The sequence below is a fragment of the Coffea eugenioides genome, chromosome 6 (assembly GCF_003713205.1).
Source record: "Coffea eugenioides isolate CCC68of chromosome 6, Ceug_1.0, whole genome shotgun sequence".
Taxonomy (NCBI): Eukaryota; Viridiplantae; Streptophyta; class Magnoliopsida; order Gentianales; family Rubiaceae; genus Coffea; species Coffea eugenioides.
In genome coordinates, this window is record NC_040040.1 from 11,736,772 (window position 1) to 11,749,684 (window position 12,913).

Here is a 12,913-nt window from a genome sequence, read left to right on the forward strand (position 1 = left end):
TGTATGTTTGTGCTCGATACGGCATACTGTATTTATCCTGTTCAATGTACAAAATTATACCAACCCAGCCATGGCACCTCGTACTGTTGGTAATACAGTTGTATGTTTTTCGTTTGTGTTGACCTGTGTTAGCCCCCTGTATCTTGCAAACACACTACTGACTTTGTTGTAACAATGCCAGAGACACCTGCATGCATAAATGTAATCAATCTTTTTGGAGTTATCTTTCGAATGGCAAAAATGGGAGCAACCAATTTAGTTACTCAAATCTGTCAATTTGTATATCTAAAAAAAAAAATGCATTTTTTCGATTATCTATATTTTTCTACTTTCTGGCAAAATGCAATATTCATATATGATATATCAGTAGGTTCAGGATTCAAATCTTCCAAGGAGCATCGCATCATTGGTAATGGTGGCAGTACAAAGTCGAGATATTTTGTTCCATAAGCTTGCAGCAATTAGAGATGGTCTTCATTTGGCGAAGAATAAGATATGAGATCGGATTCCAGTGCAGCTATTGCAATGTCAAGAACGAGTACATATATATGTCCCTAGAGGAGGAGCCTTCAAATGCAATCAAAGATACAAATGCTTTTGCCTTTCTTTGACAATAATTAATGTATTCCGTGAATATAACAAAGCGGCTGACTTTCGAGCTGAACATTTAGAGGATGTTGGCAGCGTATTTTTGCAAAGCAGTTACCCCTAAGAACTCGTTCAGATGATAGGAGTGAAAAATGTATATTTGCGGGTCGGGCTTGGTTGCCAGTGCAACACGTCGAGGGTTTGGATATGGAGCTATACCAGCTTGGACCCGATGCGATCTGCCCAATTTAAATTGATAAGAATATTTTTCTTTTAAAAGTTTTAGTAGACACCTCCAACTTGATGCGTTCCCAATTCAGCCGCTTGTTATACCGCAGTTCTAAACTGTGCGCTAAATGTGTATTAGTCACTAATTTATTATCATTTTTTTAAAAAAAATTCCCTCAATTTATTAGCACGTTTGAGTGCACATCAATCACTTTTTTTTTAAAAAACTTCAAAATTTCATGTTATTAAATATGCATTAATGGCAAAAAAACAGGCACAAATCATGCAACAGAATAAGAGATCTAAAGATTTATAAATACACCAAATCACTAAGCTGCTAATTGTGGATAACAAATTACAAAACTTAAAGGGCTGAATTTATTCCCGAAATTTGATATTTGCAAAGGTTTCCTTCCCTGTAAATTCAGTGGTTTGCTTTGCAACAGTACAGAGTCATATTTCCCTCAAAAAATTTAGTACATTATCTATTCATTATCCCATCCCTCTCCATCTTCCCTTCCCCCAACCATTTGTCTTTTTCTGTGTAAGAAATCTTAGGTTCAAGAAGTAATAACAATATAGCTGCCATTCATCTTAACTCTTTTCAAACAACTGCTACTTGTGTTCTCTGAATAATTCGCTTGTCCATATTGATGGAAAGGTTGGAATACCTCAAAGTGAAAAATAAAAATACTTTATATTATAAAATACTTTTTTTAGAACGTTGTTATTGAATAGTAAAATTTATTACAAAAGAGGCCATAATTTAACGCAAAGTTGAGGTCTCACGACCTAAAGGTTCTAGGTTCAAATCTCCTTTCCCATTTCTCGCTTCTTAAATCCCACTTTTTTCATGCTGAAAAAAAAATTAAAAAAAAAGGATAAGGTTGGGAAAAAAAAAGAATAGTAAAATTCACTATTTCTTTTCTGAATACAGAGGAAAAGGAGGATTGGGTGCTGAAACTATCAGGAATGAGATTCAAATCATGACAAATAACTTGGGAAGCAGCAATAGCATGGCCTTCAAGAACACAAAGGGCAAATGCCCTTAAGATAACAAGATCAGTATACTTCAACTACTTAACAATTACTATCAAAAGAAAGCTTTAATAAAAAAAGATGTTTTATCGATTATAAAGTAACCACTATGTCTCATTTCATCAACAAATTTAACCAAACTTCCATATTTCATTAAAATATTAGGTTCAATCACAATGCTAGTCCTCTCTTACATCTTTTTATTCCTTGTTTCTTCTCACCTCATCCCTCTTTATATGGTCAAACCAGGCCTTCAATATCAGCAACATCTCATTGGCTGCAGATCATTACCGTATCAAAGACTATCCTGAATAAGCACCGGCACTTTGATCCTCAAATTCTTCACTTAAATAGCTCCATCTAAAGAAGATTCTAAGGATTAGCAAACCGCTATCTGAGATCAGGAACAGAAAATGCCGTACTTCAGGTGAGTTAAAGAGGGTTATCAGAGCAGTAAACAGGTCCATATATTTGCCCCCACTCTATAATCTTCTCTCAAAAAGATGAATGTCAGAGTAGCTAATTCAATTCTGACCTTGTCTTAGTTTCAGCTCCTAGCAAGGCTTTGAATCTCCAAGATCATGCACCAGTTCCAAGCCTTCTGCTCATCTACTTAAAAGATTTAAGATGTAAAATCCCACTTCTTGTGACATGATCAAAACACAGAAAATTCCTAGAAGTTCCCCACATCTTTCCTTCTTCCAGGATTCACTGTCTACTTTATGACGAGACGACATTGTTGCCCTTTCCTAGAAGTATCACACCCAGGTTACATGTACATATATACATACATATACCGATAGATAAAGAGATCAGTTCTTACTTTCTGACCTGCTTCAAGAATTTTTACTAAGCTTCAGAGGCAAATCTCCTTTCATCTATTCAAGGCCAGCAGCTTTTACTTTAATTTTCCATCAGCTGGAAATGGGATGATTTTGGTGAGGACAAAGAAAAATGTGCCCATTAGCAGCAATAACACCCTGTTAAAACAAGAAAAACATATTGATCATAGTCTTATTGAACGCACAAATTTGAAGAGCAAGATACAGTGTCATAGTTCCATTTATTTTGATGCCTCAGTCACTCGGGACATTTATCAATTTTACTTTATCAAAATTAATACAAATTAAGTCTAATATGAATTCCTTTACAAACCTTCACATTTCAATGTAATAACTAAATTCCATTCTTCATGATGTCAGAAAAGGTACTAGCCACAGTAGTAGGTTTTTTGTACCAGCTTTGTCAAATCCAAAGGACTTCAGATAACAAGTAGCACATGAAGTACTAAGTTTGATTTGAGACCGGGCAGGAGCTGCTAAACCATCATGAAGTTTTGCTCGAGGCTTTTGTAGCAAACAGGACAATGCAGTAGTAATATTAACAAAATGATGTCAAACACACAAAACACACCCCCCCCCCCCTCCCCAACAAAAACAAAAACACAAAAAAACAAAAAGAAAACAAAACCTTCCTTCCTCCCCTCTATAAACCACAGATACACTTGTTACTCAATTATCTTATCTAAGGCCACCTACAATCAGCAACCTCCTTATGCACTGCAAGATTCAGAAATACTTGAGAAGTTTAAAAGTACTTAGAAAGGAGAATTCTAACTAGACATAGTGCTCAGAGGTTCTAATCCCAATGCACTGTCCTTTCCAATGTGCCCCCCTGTTAGACCTCTAAATGAACAGCTTTACAATGTCTCTCAATGTCGTAACCTAATAAAATTCACAAGTTTTCTTTAACTGAAGTCTTTTTGACAAGTTACCTCAGGCCTCTGTAACAGAAAGCAAATCCTGAGTAGGAAAAGAAATGTCTCCCTGCAGAAAATCAGGAAAAGAAAGATAAATTACATGATACATCAGAACGAGTGACAAAAATAAGTGAACCACTCATTTATAACTGAAACCTAACATGATATTAAGGACGAAACTCAAGAAAGCCTTACCCCAACTAGCAACAGTAAAATGCACTGATCATGAGGACAATTCTTGTCCTTGTATTTCTAATGGGGTTCAGAGTAAGTACATGAAGAGCATGAAATTCAGTTCAAAACAGTAAAAATATATATAGAGCTGAAAGGAGAAACTATAATTCAAAAATATTGAAGCCTGAAGTTCCAAGAATTAGGTATGGTTTGAATGGCAATCACATTTAGATTTCAAGTATGATTCTCGTTAAATAAACTATTTTAGACACATTGTGATACTAGGTAATCAACTATTCTGTGTATGCCAACATTTGTACCTTCATTCTCAGTCCCACGTGCCCACCTTGCTTCTAAAGTCTTAAAGCAGCTATTAAATATCACTCCACAATTCTAGATTAATTTTCACTGAACTGTTCTGCTCCAGAAAATAAGATCTTGATTAGTTCTTCTTAAACTGCAGGATTAGTTCATTTTTTCTGAAGCCAAAATTGATATACCCATGTGCAATTTCTGTTGTTTACTAGAAGTTTTTTTCCTCCAAATATAGGCTGTGTCGTGATATGAGCTTTTTCTTCTTTCCAGTATGCTGGTATCTAGTATTTACACAGTTTGCCATAGAAGGCACCATTCACATTGATAACCACAACTTGATAAGGCTTCTTATTCCATTTCACAAAAGGAAAAACTTTCAATTAAAGGTACCACTAATTTTGTTTTACCACTTTTCTGAGTCTCTCTCTCTCTCTCTCTCTCACATGTCTACAACCTAGAACTCAAATAAGATCTTAGCAGAAAAGATGGAAAAGAGCGACTTGTATCATTACCGAAGAATATCAACTGCAGAAATTGAATTCAAATTTGCAGTTAATTGTCCTTAACTTGTGAGATGGAATACAACAAGAAGTGAATTTTAACACGATTTTCCAGCAGTTTTTAAAAATTTAAACTATCAGGCTTTTCCTCATTTCCTGCTAGCAGAAAAATTTTGAAGGGTAGCGTACAACAAATGAAATATTTGTTCCAAGGAAGTAAATAAGAACTCACAAGCTCAAAAATGGTTCTACAACTTATCAATACTTTGCTGTCCTCCATGGAGAGCTTCTTAGTATGTGCTACACACATAGCCTTGTTCGCTCAGTGAGATCAAATCCTTTACGATACATCACTTCCATAATTTTTCTAGCCTCTGCAATCCGACCAAATTTCAGAAGACCACGCACTACTATATCGTAACTCCATCGATTTGGCTCATGCCCCTTTTTGCGTAACTGGTTAAGGTATTCATAGGCAAGATTTATCTGGCTTAAGCTTATCCTTCTCAACAACATATTGTATGTATACAAGTCAAGAGGAAAGCATTGTCGGATCAGTTCTTCCATAGCATTAATGTCTTGGTCCCCTCCAATAGAATCAGAACAGGCATCAATTAGCTTGCCAATTGCCATACTATGAGTTGTCAAATTTTGCAGATTTCGTGAATTATACCAAGCATTGAAGAGTTCACGAGAGCTACAAGAATGTAAAAGTAGTACATTCCCTATAAATGATGACATTGGGCGACCAATTTTTGACAAATCATCAATAACTTCTAAAGCCGCATAATACTCTTTACGAGCACAAAGCAACTTTACAAGTTCTTCATAGCATTCAATACTTGGTCTCAATTGGTTTCCCCTCATCTCCCAGAAGATCTCCAGGGCATAGTCTGGCCTACAGGCTCTGCAAAGACCAACAATCATCGTGTGCCATAGCTTTTTCCCAATCTTCGTTCTCTTCAACAAATCTCGGAAGAAATTTAAAGCATCAGAGATCTTGTCACTTTTTAGATAACTTTGCAACATTAATAAGTCAGACCTCATATTTGGTATAATACCACTTCTCTCCATCATTTTATAAACATGTCTAGCCAAATGATATTTTCCAGCATGCCCAGCTCCATCAATGAAGGAATTGTAAAAATTGCAGGTAGGTTCATAGCGAGAGAGTTGCATTTCCAACAATCTGAAGAACTGCTTCTCTGGATCATCCATCTGACATAAATGGCAAATAACAGCTCTAAATAATTTCCTGTTTGGCATGTGACCCTTTTCTTGCATCTCTATTAGTAGATTAGCAGCAATATCCCCCCTACCAGACTGGTAAAAGCCTCTAATCAAGTTAAAATAAGTGATCCTGCTAGGTACCCTGTTTAATCTGTTGAGCTGCCCATGTAACAAGTAACCATCCTCCAATTTGTTGGACCTACACAAAGCGGATATGAACTTGTCATAGATCGATTCGCTAAGCACAAAATTCTTCTCAAGAGCAACAAGAACCAACTCCATCATCTTATTAAGCTTCTTCTCTCTGCAGAGAGCGTCAGTAATGATAGAAAAAGTCTTTTTACCAGGGAAATAACCTTGTTCAATTGCATCTTTTAGTACCTGATAGGCGTCATCAATAGTCACATCCTCAAAGAGACTGTTTACAAGATAGTTGTAAGCCATGCTATTCACGGAAAGACCAAACTCTGCCCTCGAATCATACAACCCCATTGCAACATCCAACATCCCTGCCTTACAAAAAAAACACAATGTAGCATTCATAGTAAACCCGTCAGGTATTATGTTCTGCTCTTTCATCTCTATCAACAAGTCAAACACCTCCTCCAGTCTATTCTGCCTCAACAGTCTAGACACCAAACTGTTGTACCGAAATATATCCGGGACATACTCATGAGTTTCCATCTTAGCCTTCAACTCCAATGCCCCATCTAACTTCCCAGCTTGAACAAGGTCCCTAATCCACACACCATAGGCAGGCTGCAATGGAACACTACCCAATTTTTTCAGCTCCTCCACCAACATACCAGCCCTCTCAAACTCTTTATTCTTACACAAAGCATCCACAAATGTGGCCACAAGAATCCCATTTAACGCTACCTTCCCATTCACATCCTCCGTCATCAACTGCCTTAAATACTTCTCGGCCCTATCCAAATCCTTCTGCTTGCAAAAACTCTTCACCAATATGGAATGCGTGATACCATTCACATATCCACGAAGTCTGATTTGATCGGCAACCACATCCACAACATCAAAATAGCCATGTTCAACCAAAGAATTCAACAAAACATGGTAAGAGAAATCGTCCAAGTCAATTCCTTGAAAGCGAATTTTACCCAACAGTTGGAGTGCAATCTCAGGTTTGCCCGCAACTGAGTACCCAATCACTAAAGTACTATAAAACCGCCCTTGTTGAACATATTTTTGCTTCTTATAGTTCCCTAAAAATTCTAGCATCAAAGACATTAGCTTAGCCTTGGAAAGAATGGTAAAAATCGCGTGAAAAGTCGCCCGAGTGTGCTCAAAACCGACCTGCCGCCCAGACCAATCAAAAAATTTCAGACAAGAAAGCAAATCCCTGTCGGATTTGCCATAATTCAATACATCGAGAACTAAGGACTCCGATAACCTGAGGTTCAAACGGCAGAGGGAAGCCTCAGCGGCGGCGTTATCGTCCATCCGCAAAATCTCGAAGATTCGATCCAGTAATGGGATTTTCCGGGACAAAAACCATTCTTTGAATGGCAATAAGACATCACTCGCTTGATGTACTTCGGCGCGGGAAAAGGAGGAAACTGGCGACGTTGGGGATGAAGATGGTGAAGTTGGTAGGATAGCTTGGTGGGCTTGTAGTTTGGAGGCGGCGGCGGAGGAAGTGGAGTATAATAAGTAGAGGGGAAGAGGGTAGAGATAGGAGGACCTGGTTTGGCGAGCGTATCGAACGGTTAGCATAATTACCCAAGTTTTGGACGCTTTACTTTCTTATAAGTTGGAGAGAAATAATGGAGGGATTGGATTTACGATAGCAGTAATCATGGTGGCGGAAGGAGGAAGGGGTGGCGGGGACTGGCCACGATTATGGATTTGGTTTTGAAAATAGTGGCGGCCACATTGTAGAAAGCGGCTTCTTGAAACGGAGGAGGGGACTGGGAAGCCGAAGCTCCCGCTCGATGGGGACGACGCTGGGGGCAAAGTTGTAAATCCAGTTCTACATCATTAAACTCTTTTCTTCTTGAATCTTGATTTGAGTTTTGCCTCCCAATTTCAGCCTAAACTTGGCTCTGCTATATGGAACTCTTTTCTACTTGATTTGAGTTTGACCTTGAAATTTCAGCTTTGCTTAATTAGATACTAGCACTTGAGGCACACCCTAATGTCTGTGCAATTAATAGTTCGCTGGTAATTGTGGGGAAGTTTTTTTCATTGAATTGGGATGAATTTACCCTTGTCATTTAGGATAAATTTGAAAATTAAAAAGTACAAAATGATACTCAAACTTTAGATGATATTAAAAACATATCCTGTAGTACCATTAAAAAAATTAGCTTGATTTTGAGCTTATTCTCGCAAGTGGAGTAATCAAGTATTAGAGTTTGGTAAAACTATATGGTACATTAGCCTAAACTCTTTTTTTTTTTTTTAAAACGTAGATTAGCCTAAGCTAGACTATATAGTCTGGCTGATGGTTGAGAATGATTTTTTTTCTTTTTATTTCATTAGGTTATTTCATTATATTATTTAACGAGTTGAAGTTAGGGGGTTAGATTTTTAATTCACACCTTACATCATGTATTTTTTCAATCATCATCGTGTTGTTTACGATCATGTATTTTTTCAATTATCATCGTGTTGTTTACGATGCGCATTAAGTATAATCTACTCTCGATTGAGAAAGCTCTTTTACTTAAATTTGTTTTCAAATGCTTTGTTTCATTTCATCTTAACTTTCATCTTAACTTTAACCCTTCAAGATCATCTCTTCATACTAGGAATAAGAAGCCAATGGTTTGAATTTGTGAGCTCAACGAGACAGACAATCTACTTACTATGCGAATGGTTTAGTGACATAAATTCCAACGATTTAAGCAGCAGCCACACTTTCTCTGACATTTTATTAAAAAGTTCCCATTTTATTAAGGGTTATAGCATTCAACTTGATAAAGGCCAGATTAACTTTTACATTCTCTCACACTTTCCTTCATTCCCTTAAATGGGAGGGAATTGTTGTTGTCTTGCTGCGAGTAATAACAAACAGTAGTAAAAGCTTTCCTTCATTTCGGCACCCTGCTTTGTACAAAAGAACTTTGAAACGTCGAACACTTACAAATAAAAAGGTGGATACACAGTTAGTGCGGTTATGAACTACAAATTTATACTTATCCGCCGCTCATGACATTCTGCTCATGTTCTTCAACCTTTACTTCTGGCTTTTCCTTGTTGTCATTGGATGAAACTGATGTGTGGTGGAAGGTTTCCTGAATTTTAATCACACCCTTTTCTACAGGTTCGATTGCCTGGTTTATGGTCAAGACGACATCCTTGACAACCTGCTTGTAGAGTGAAAATAGAATCAAGATTTTAACAGAGAAAGAAATGGTTGTTGCATGATTTGTTTAGAATTGGAAATGGACAAGTGTAAAGATTCTCGCCTTTTGACCTCCTTCAACAACAATATCCTGGACACTTTCTTTTACGCTTGTTCCAGCAGCCTCTACCTCGGTTTCTGTCTTTTCAAGAATAGTTGGTTTTACTTCACCGTCTTCTTCTATCTTCACCACTGCTTCTGTTTTCTGGGAGGTAATTTTCCCGTGCTCAGAAGCCGGAATAAAATGATAAGGCTTGGCTGAGAAAACGAACATGTGAGAGACAGCTGCAATGGCCATCTGTTAAAATGAGAAATCAAGAATGTCAATAAAGAAAGCAACAGAGAAAGTCTTTTTTGCGTATTTATACAGGGACAGAATGAAAAAGAGCTGACAAGTTTTATATGATTGATAAACTATCTTCACTTAGCATGTTAATAAATGTAAAAAAAAAAAACCCAGAAGGGAAAAACGAATAAAAGGAAGAAGTTTAAAAAATCTGACAGCTAAAAATATGCCAATCTTCTGTAATCCAAGTCAATGAGGTTTCTCTAGGTATATGTTACAAAAATGGCCAAATAAATAATAAATGTTGACTCCACTTGCTTTCAAACACTCATAGTTAGAAATACTAGAAAGTCCAATCAATACCTATATTTAGGAAAATATCATAAAACTAAATTAAAAGTCGGATCAAAGATATAAATTCGCTTTCCCTGACAAATATTCCAGGAGTACTTAGAAGACAATGGCCATATCTATGTGACAGAGCAGGTGCAGCAATGCTTAGTACCACAAACTTCACCCTTTCTTCTTTAATAGCGTATGCACCTGACATTATTGAGCATGCAGTGTGGCCAAACATCATTTCGACACAACATATGAATGGTATGTTTTCTACTAATCTGCTATCTCATTCTATAGCATTCATACACAAAAATCGCTTTCTGGAGTCTGCTATAGGTCTTCAGACATTTTAGGTGTTTTCCCAAACGTTCAGAAATAACAAATATCAAAAGAGAAGTTGCAATTGCTTAACTTGGTTCCTAGAAGAAAATTGCTTTTATACAAAGTGAAGCGACGACTTGCTTACTTCTATGCAGATCAAAAAATCTTGCAGCCCTGTCTGAAACTTCCCCTCCCTTGGCAGAAAACCAAAAGAGCACAACAATGCAATACCTACTCCTTGCCACCATGTAGCAAAAACAATTGCCTTGAAGCTAATGAATTTTGCAAGGGGTTTTATTGCCTGAAGTCTTTGATGAGTTACATTATAGAACTGAACAAGGCAATACAATGCCCACATCTGACTGAAGTTCAAAACCACTGCAAAATATGGGTACCTGCAGAAGCATTGAGTGACTATCCCAAAACCACTGCATTGAAGTGAGTATCTGAACTCACTGCATAAACTATTGAGCTAATGAATCACCACTCTCTTAAGCAACCTAAACTTGAAGAAAGCACTAAAAATACTGATATTAAGGATACTGTCAGCAGAAGTTTTTGAAGATTCCGACAATATAGCAAGTAATAATGTTTCAGGTCCAGGAATCACATTTTTTTGTGCTCTAGAATTTAATAAAACAATATAAAATAGAGATGGTCGAACTTTCTGTTATGAAAATGAAAATTCTCACCATTAAACGATACCTACCCGTAGTACCACTTAAACTCCCCATCACCATACACTCCAAAGAGCTCAAGGATAAGAGCTAAAAATGCACAAACAGTCTTCAAAATCATCTGCAAACTATGCGAGGATGTTAGATTTACAATGACAAGAATCAACACAGTCAGGAGATTTATTCTTTTTGACTTACATATTGTACTAGACCAAATTTTTCTGTTATAAGAAGGTCCTTCCCAAGCACACAAGGCTGGAAGATGAAATTGCAAATTCTTCTTCCTTTTGACTCAGGATTCTCCTCACCTTCTAGTAATGGCTCTTTCATTTGTCTTGATTCATCTTCCAGCAGTTCTATGACTTTCTGTTCACCACCTGCCAGAGGTTATAGAGAAAGTAATTTGTCAGAGTGGCTTTTCAGAGATAAACTTTAGAGAAGATGAATCTTTTTAGTGCGTACATTGTCAAAAACTTCACAAAAGGTGCATAATATAGAAAGCTGAGTATTAGAGAAACTTAATATGTTGACATATTTCTTGACTGCACAGAAAATTAATGTGGGATTTTATCTTGGCAATTCCAAAATAGATTAAAAAAAAGAAAAAGAAAATCTTCATACCATAAGACTAAATTCTTGATGTCTAGATCAGGAAGCTAGAAAGACAGAATGCAATCATCTGCACCATTCTTCATGCTTAATTTTGAAAAAGCTAAAAATTTCTCTTACCAAGGCATGCAATCAAGTAACTCCCAAAAGAATAAAGTGCAAATGCTTCATAGCAGTTTCTTAGGATGTCACATGCCAGGGAGAAACTTGGATTCCACAGTGATAAAATCTAGAAAAGATAGGAGAGAATAAATTCATAAACTTGACAATAAAATGAAATTTACTTCTCAACATAAGCCCCGTTATGTCATGATTTCCAGTTATAATAAGTGACACTTCACCAAGCAAATGGAAGGTAGTAAAGTGATTCTTTAACTTTGGACTTGGATAGATCAAGAGCAGCAAAATGTCAGTAAAAAGGCTATATGGCTTAAAATTTGAACAAAGATCTGACTAAGTAACAAGTGCAGAACAGAAGCAACGCTCCAAGGTAGAGAGATCCTTACTGACTCTGTTGCATAAACAGGAACCATGAATAAAACAGCTACAATCCACTTTTGCTCCTGCAAGGAAAAAGAAAATATAGATTTTACGAGGACAATGGCTACTCCGGAACATCAATTCTAGTCTTTTCTTCACTCAGATTGCACTCTCTTTGCTCTTTAGCCAACAAGACATTAGTCCCGTGCATATTCTTGACTATAATAAGAGGTGGAAGGGAAACAGTCAGACAAATAACAGGATGTGAATCAAAGCATTCCGTGGAAAATGCTGCATAAGTAGTAGTACTAGTTGTTATAGAAGCATGAGCCAACTTCTCGCAGAACTAACCGCTGGATTGGTATAAGATCTAAGATGTTGGAGAATCAAGAGAATGGAGAGCACTACAGCCAGCAAACCAAAGCATCCTGCAATTAAGGTGGCTGGATGGTGGAGATAACTGAATGAGCTTTGAGAGAGTGACATGTACACTACAACTCTGCCAGATGTATCTCTTTGCTGCCAACTTTCTAAAACTTGTTCTGAGGCCTGGATTCATTTTGAAATCCACCATACATGTAGAATTTAAAAAAAAAAATCCACAAACGGAAAACACAGTGAGAAATGTTAATTGCATGATGACCATGAAATTATCAGAAGTACCAATGACTATGAGCATCCCTGACCACTGACTAGGTCCTAATCCAACAACAAAGCTATGCATGCCTCTGCCATCTATCCGGGTTCTCAAAATTTTACTATCAAGATTTTAGGCGGCTTCCAACTACTGCAGAAAATGAGAAACGTTTTATGATAATCCATTCATTCAACTCTCCCCAGAGATGGACTCCTCATATTCACTGTGGTCAATGAAAAGAAATTGTTAACAACACACACCACAAAATTGGGAGGGAAAAAGAAAGAAAAGAGAAGAACTAGATCATAAAAAATAAGCATACAGGGCATTACTAGAATAAAGATTGCCAGTACAACAAATGAATG

At 37.0% G+C, this 12,913-nt stretch overlaps 2 protein-coding genes across 5 annotated transcripts; both read right to left on the reverse strand.

The window, feature by feature from the left end:
• Nucleotides 1-133: 133 nt before the first annotated feature.
• On the reverse strand, nt 134-7,738 carry LOC113776454 (pentatricopeptide repeat-containing protein At1g71210, mitochondrial). 4 transcript variants are annotated; one of them, XM_027321620.1, is made up of 5 exons: nt 4,835-7,738; nt 3,629-3,680; nt 2,686-2,834; nt 2,390-2,603; nt 1,972-2,248 (listed from the first exon to the last, which is right to left on the reverse strand). In XM_027321620.1, exon 1 carries the CDS (start codon nt 7,564-7,566, stop codon nt 4,903-4,905), a length of 2,664 nt encoding a protein of 887 aa, XP_027177421.1. In that variant the 5' UTR covers nt 7,567-7,738; the 3' UTR covers nt 1,972-2,248; nt 2,390-2,603; nt 2,686-2,834; nt 3,629-3,680; nt 4,835-4,902. The 4 variants fall into 4 exon arrangements, with proteins under 4 accessions (XP_027177422.1, XP_027177421.1, XP_027177419.1 ...); XM_027321621.1 differs by lacking the exons at nt 1,972-2,248; nt 2,390-2,603 and adding an exon at nt 134-187 and having other exon boundaries at nt 2,678-2,834; XM_027321618.1 differs by having other exon boundaries at nt 1,972-2,603.
• Nucleotides 7,739-8,868: 1,130 nt separating this feature from the next.
• Nucleotides 8,869-12,397, reverse strand: LOC113776285 (protein LAZ1 homolog 2). Its single transcript, XM_027321411.1, has 8 exons — nt 12,263-12,397; nt 11,938-11,994; nt 11,552-11,660; nt 11,021-11,199; nt 10,855-10,943; nt 10,291-10,540; nt 9,264-9,497; nt 8,869-9,161 (listed from the first exon to the last, which is right to left on the reverse strand). The coding sequence occupies exons 1-8, from the start codon at nt 12,395-12,397 to the stop codon at nt 8,991-8,993; spliced, it is 1,224 nt and encodes a 407-aa protein (XP_027177212.1). The 3' UTR covers nt 8,869-8,990.
• Between the last annotated feature and the right edge of the window lie 516 nt (nt 12,398-12,913).

Excerpts from the sequence above, each read along its gene's own strand:
- LOC113776285 (XM_027321411.1), bottom strand. The coding sequence starts at position 12,397 with ATGTCACTCTCTCAAAGCTCATTCAGTTATCTCCACCATCCAGCCACC. Across the intron at positions 11,661-11,937 it reads CTGTTTATGCAACAGAGTCA|ATTTTATCACTGTGGAATCC; the intron begins GTAAGGATCTCT and ends TATCTTTTCTAG. Across the intron at positions 11,200-11,551 it reads TTACTTGATTGCATGCCTTG|GTGGTGAACAGAAAGTCATA; the intron begins GTAAGAGAAATT and ends AACCTCTGGCAG.
- LOC113776454 (XM_027321621.1), bottom strand. The coding sequence starts at position 7,566 with ATGCTAACCGTTCGATACGCTCGCCAAACCAGGTCCTCCTATCTCTAC.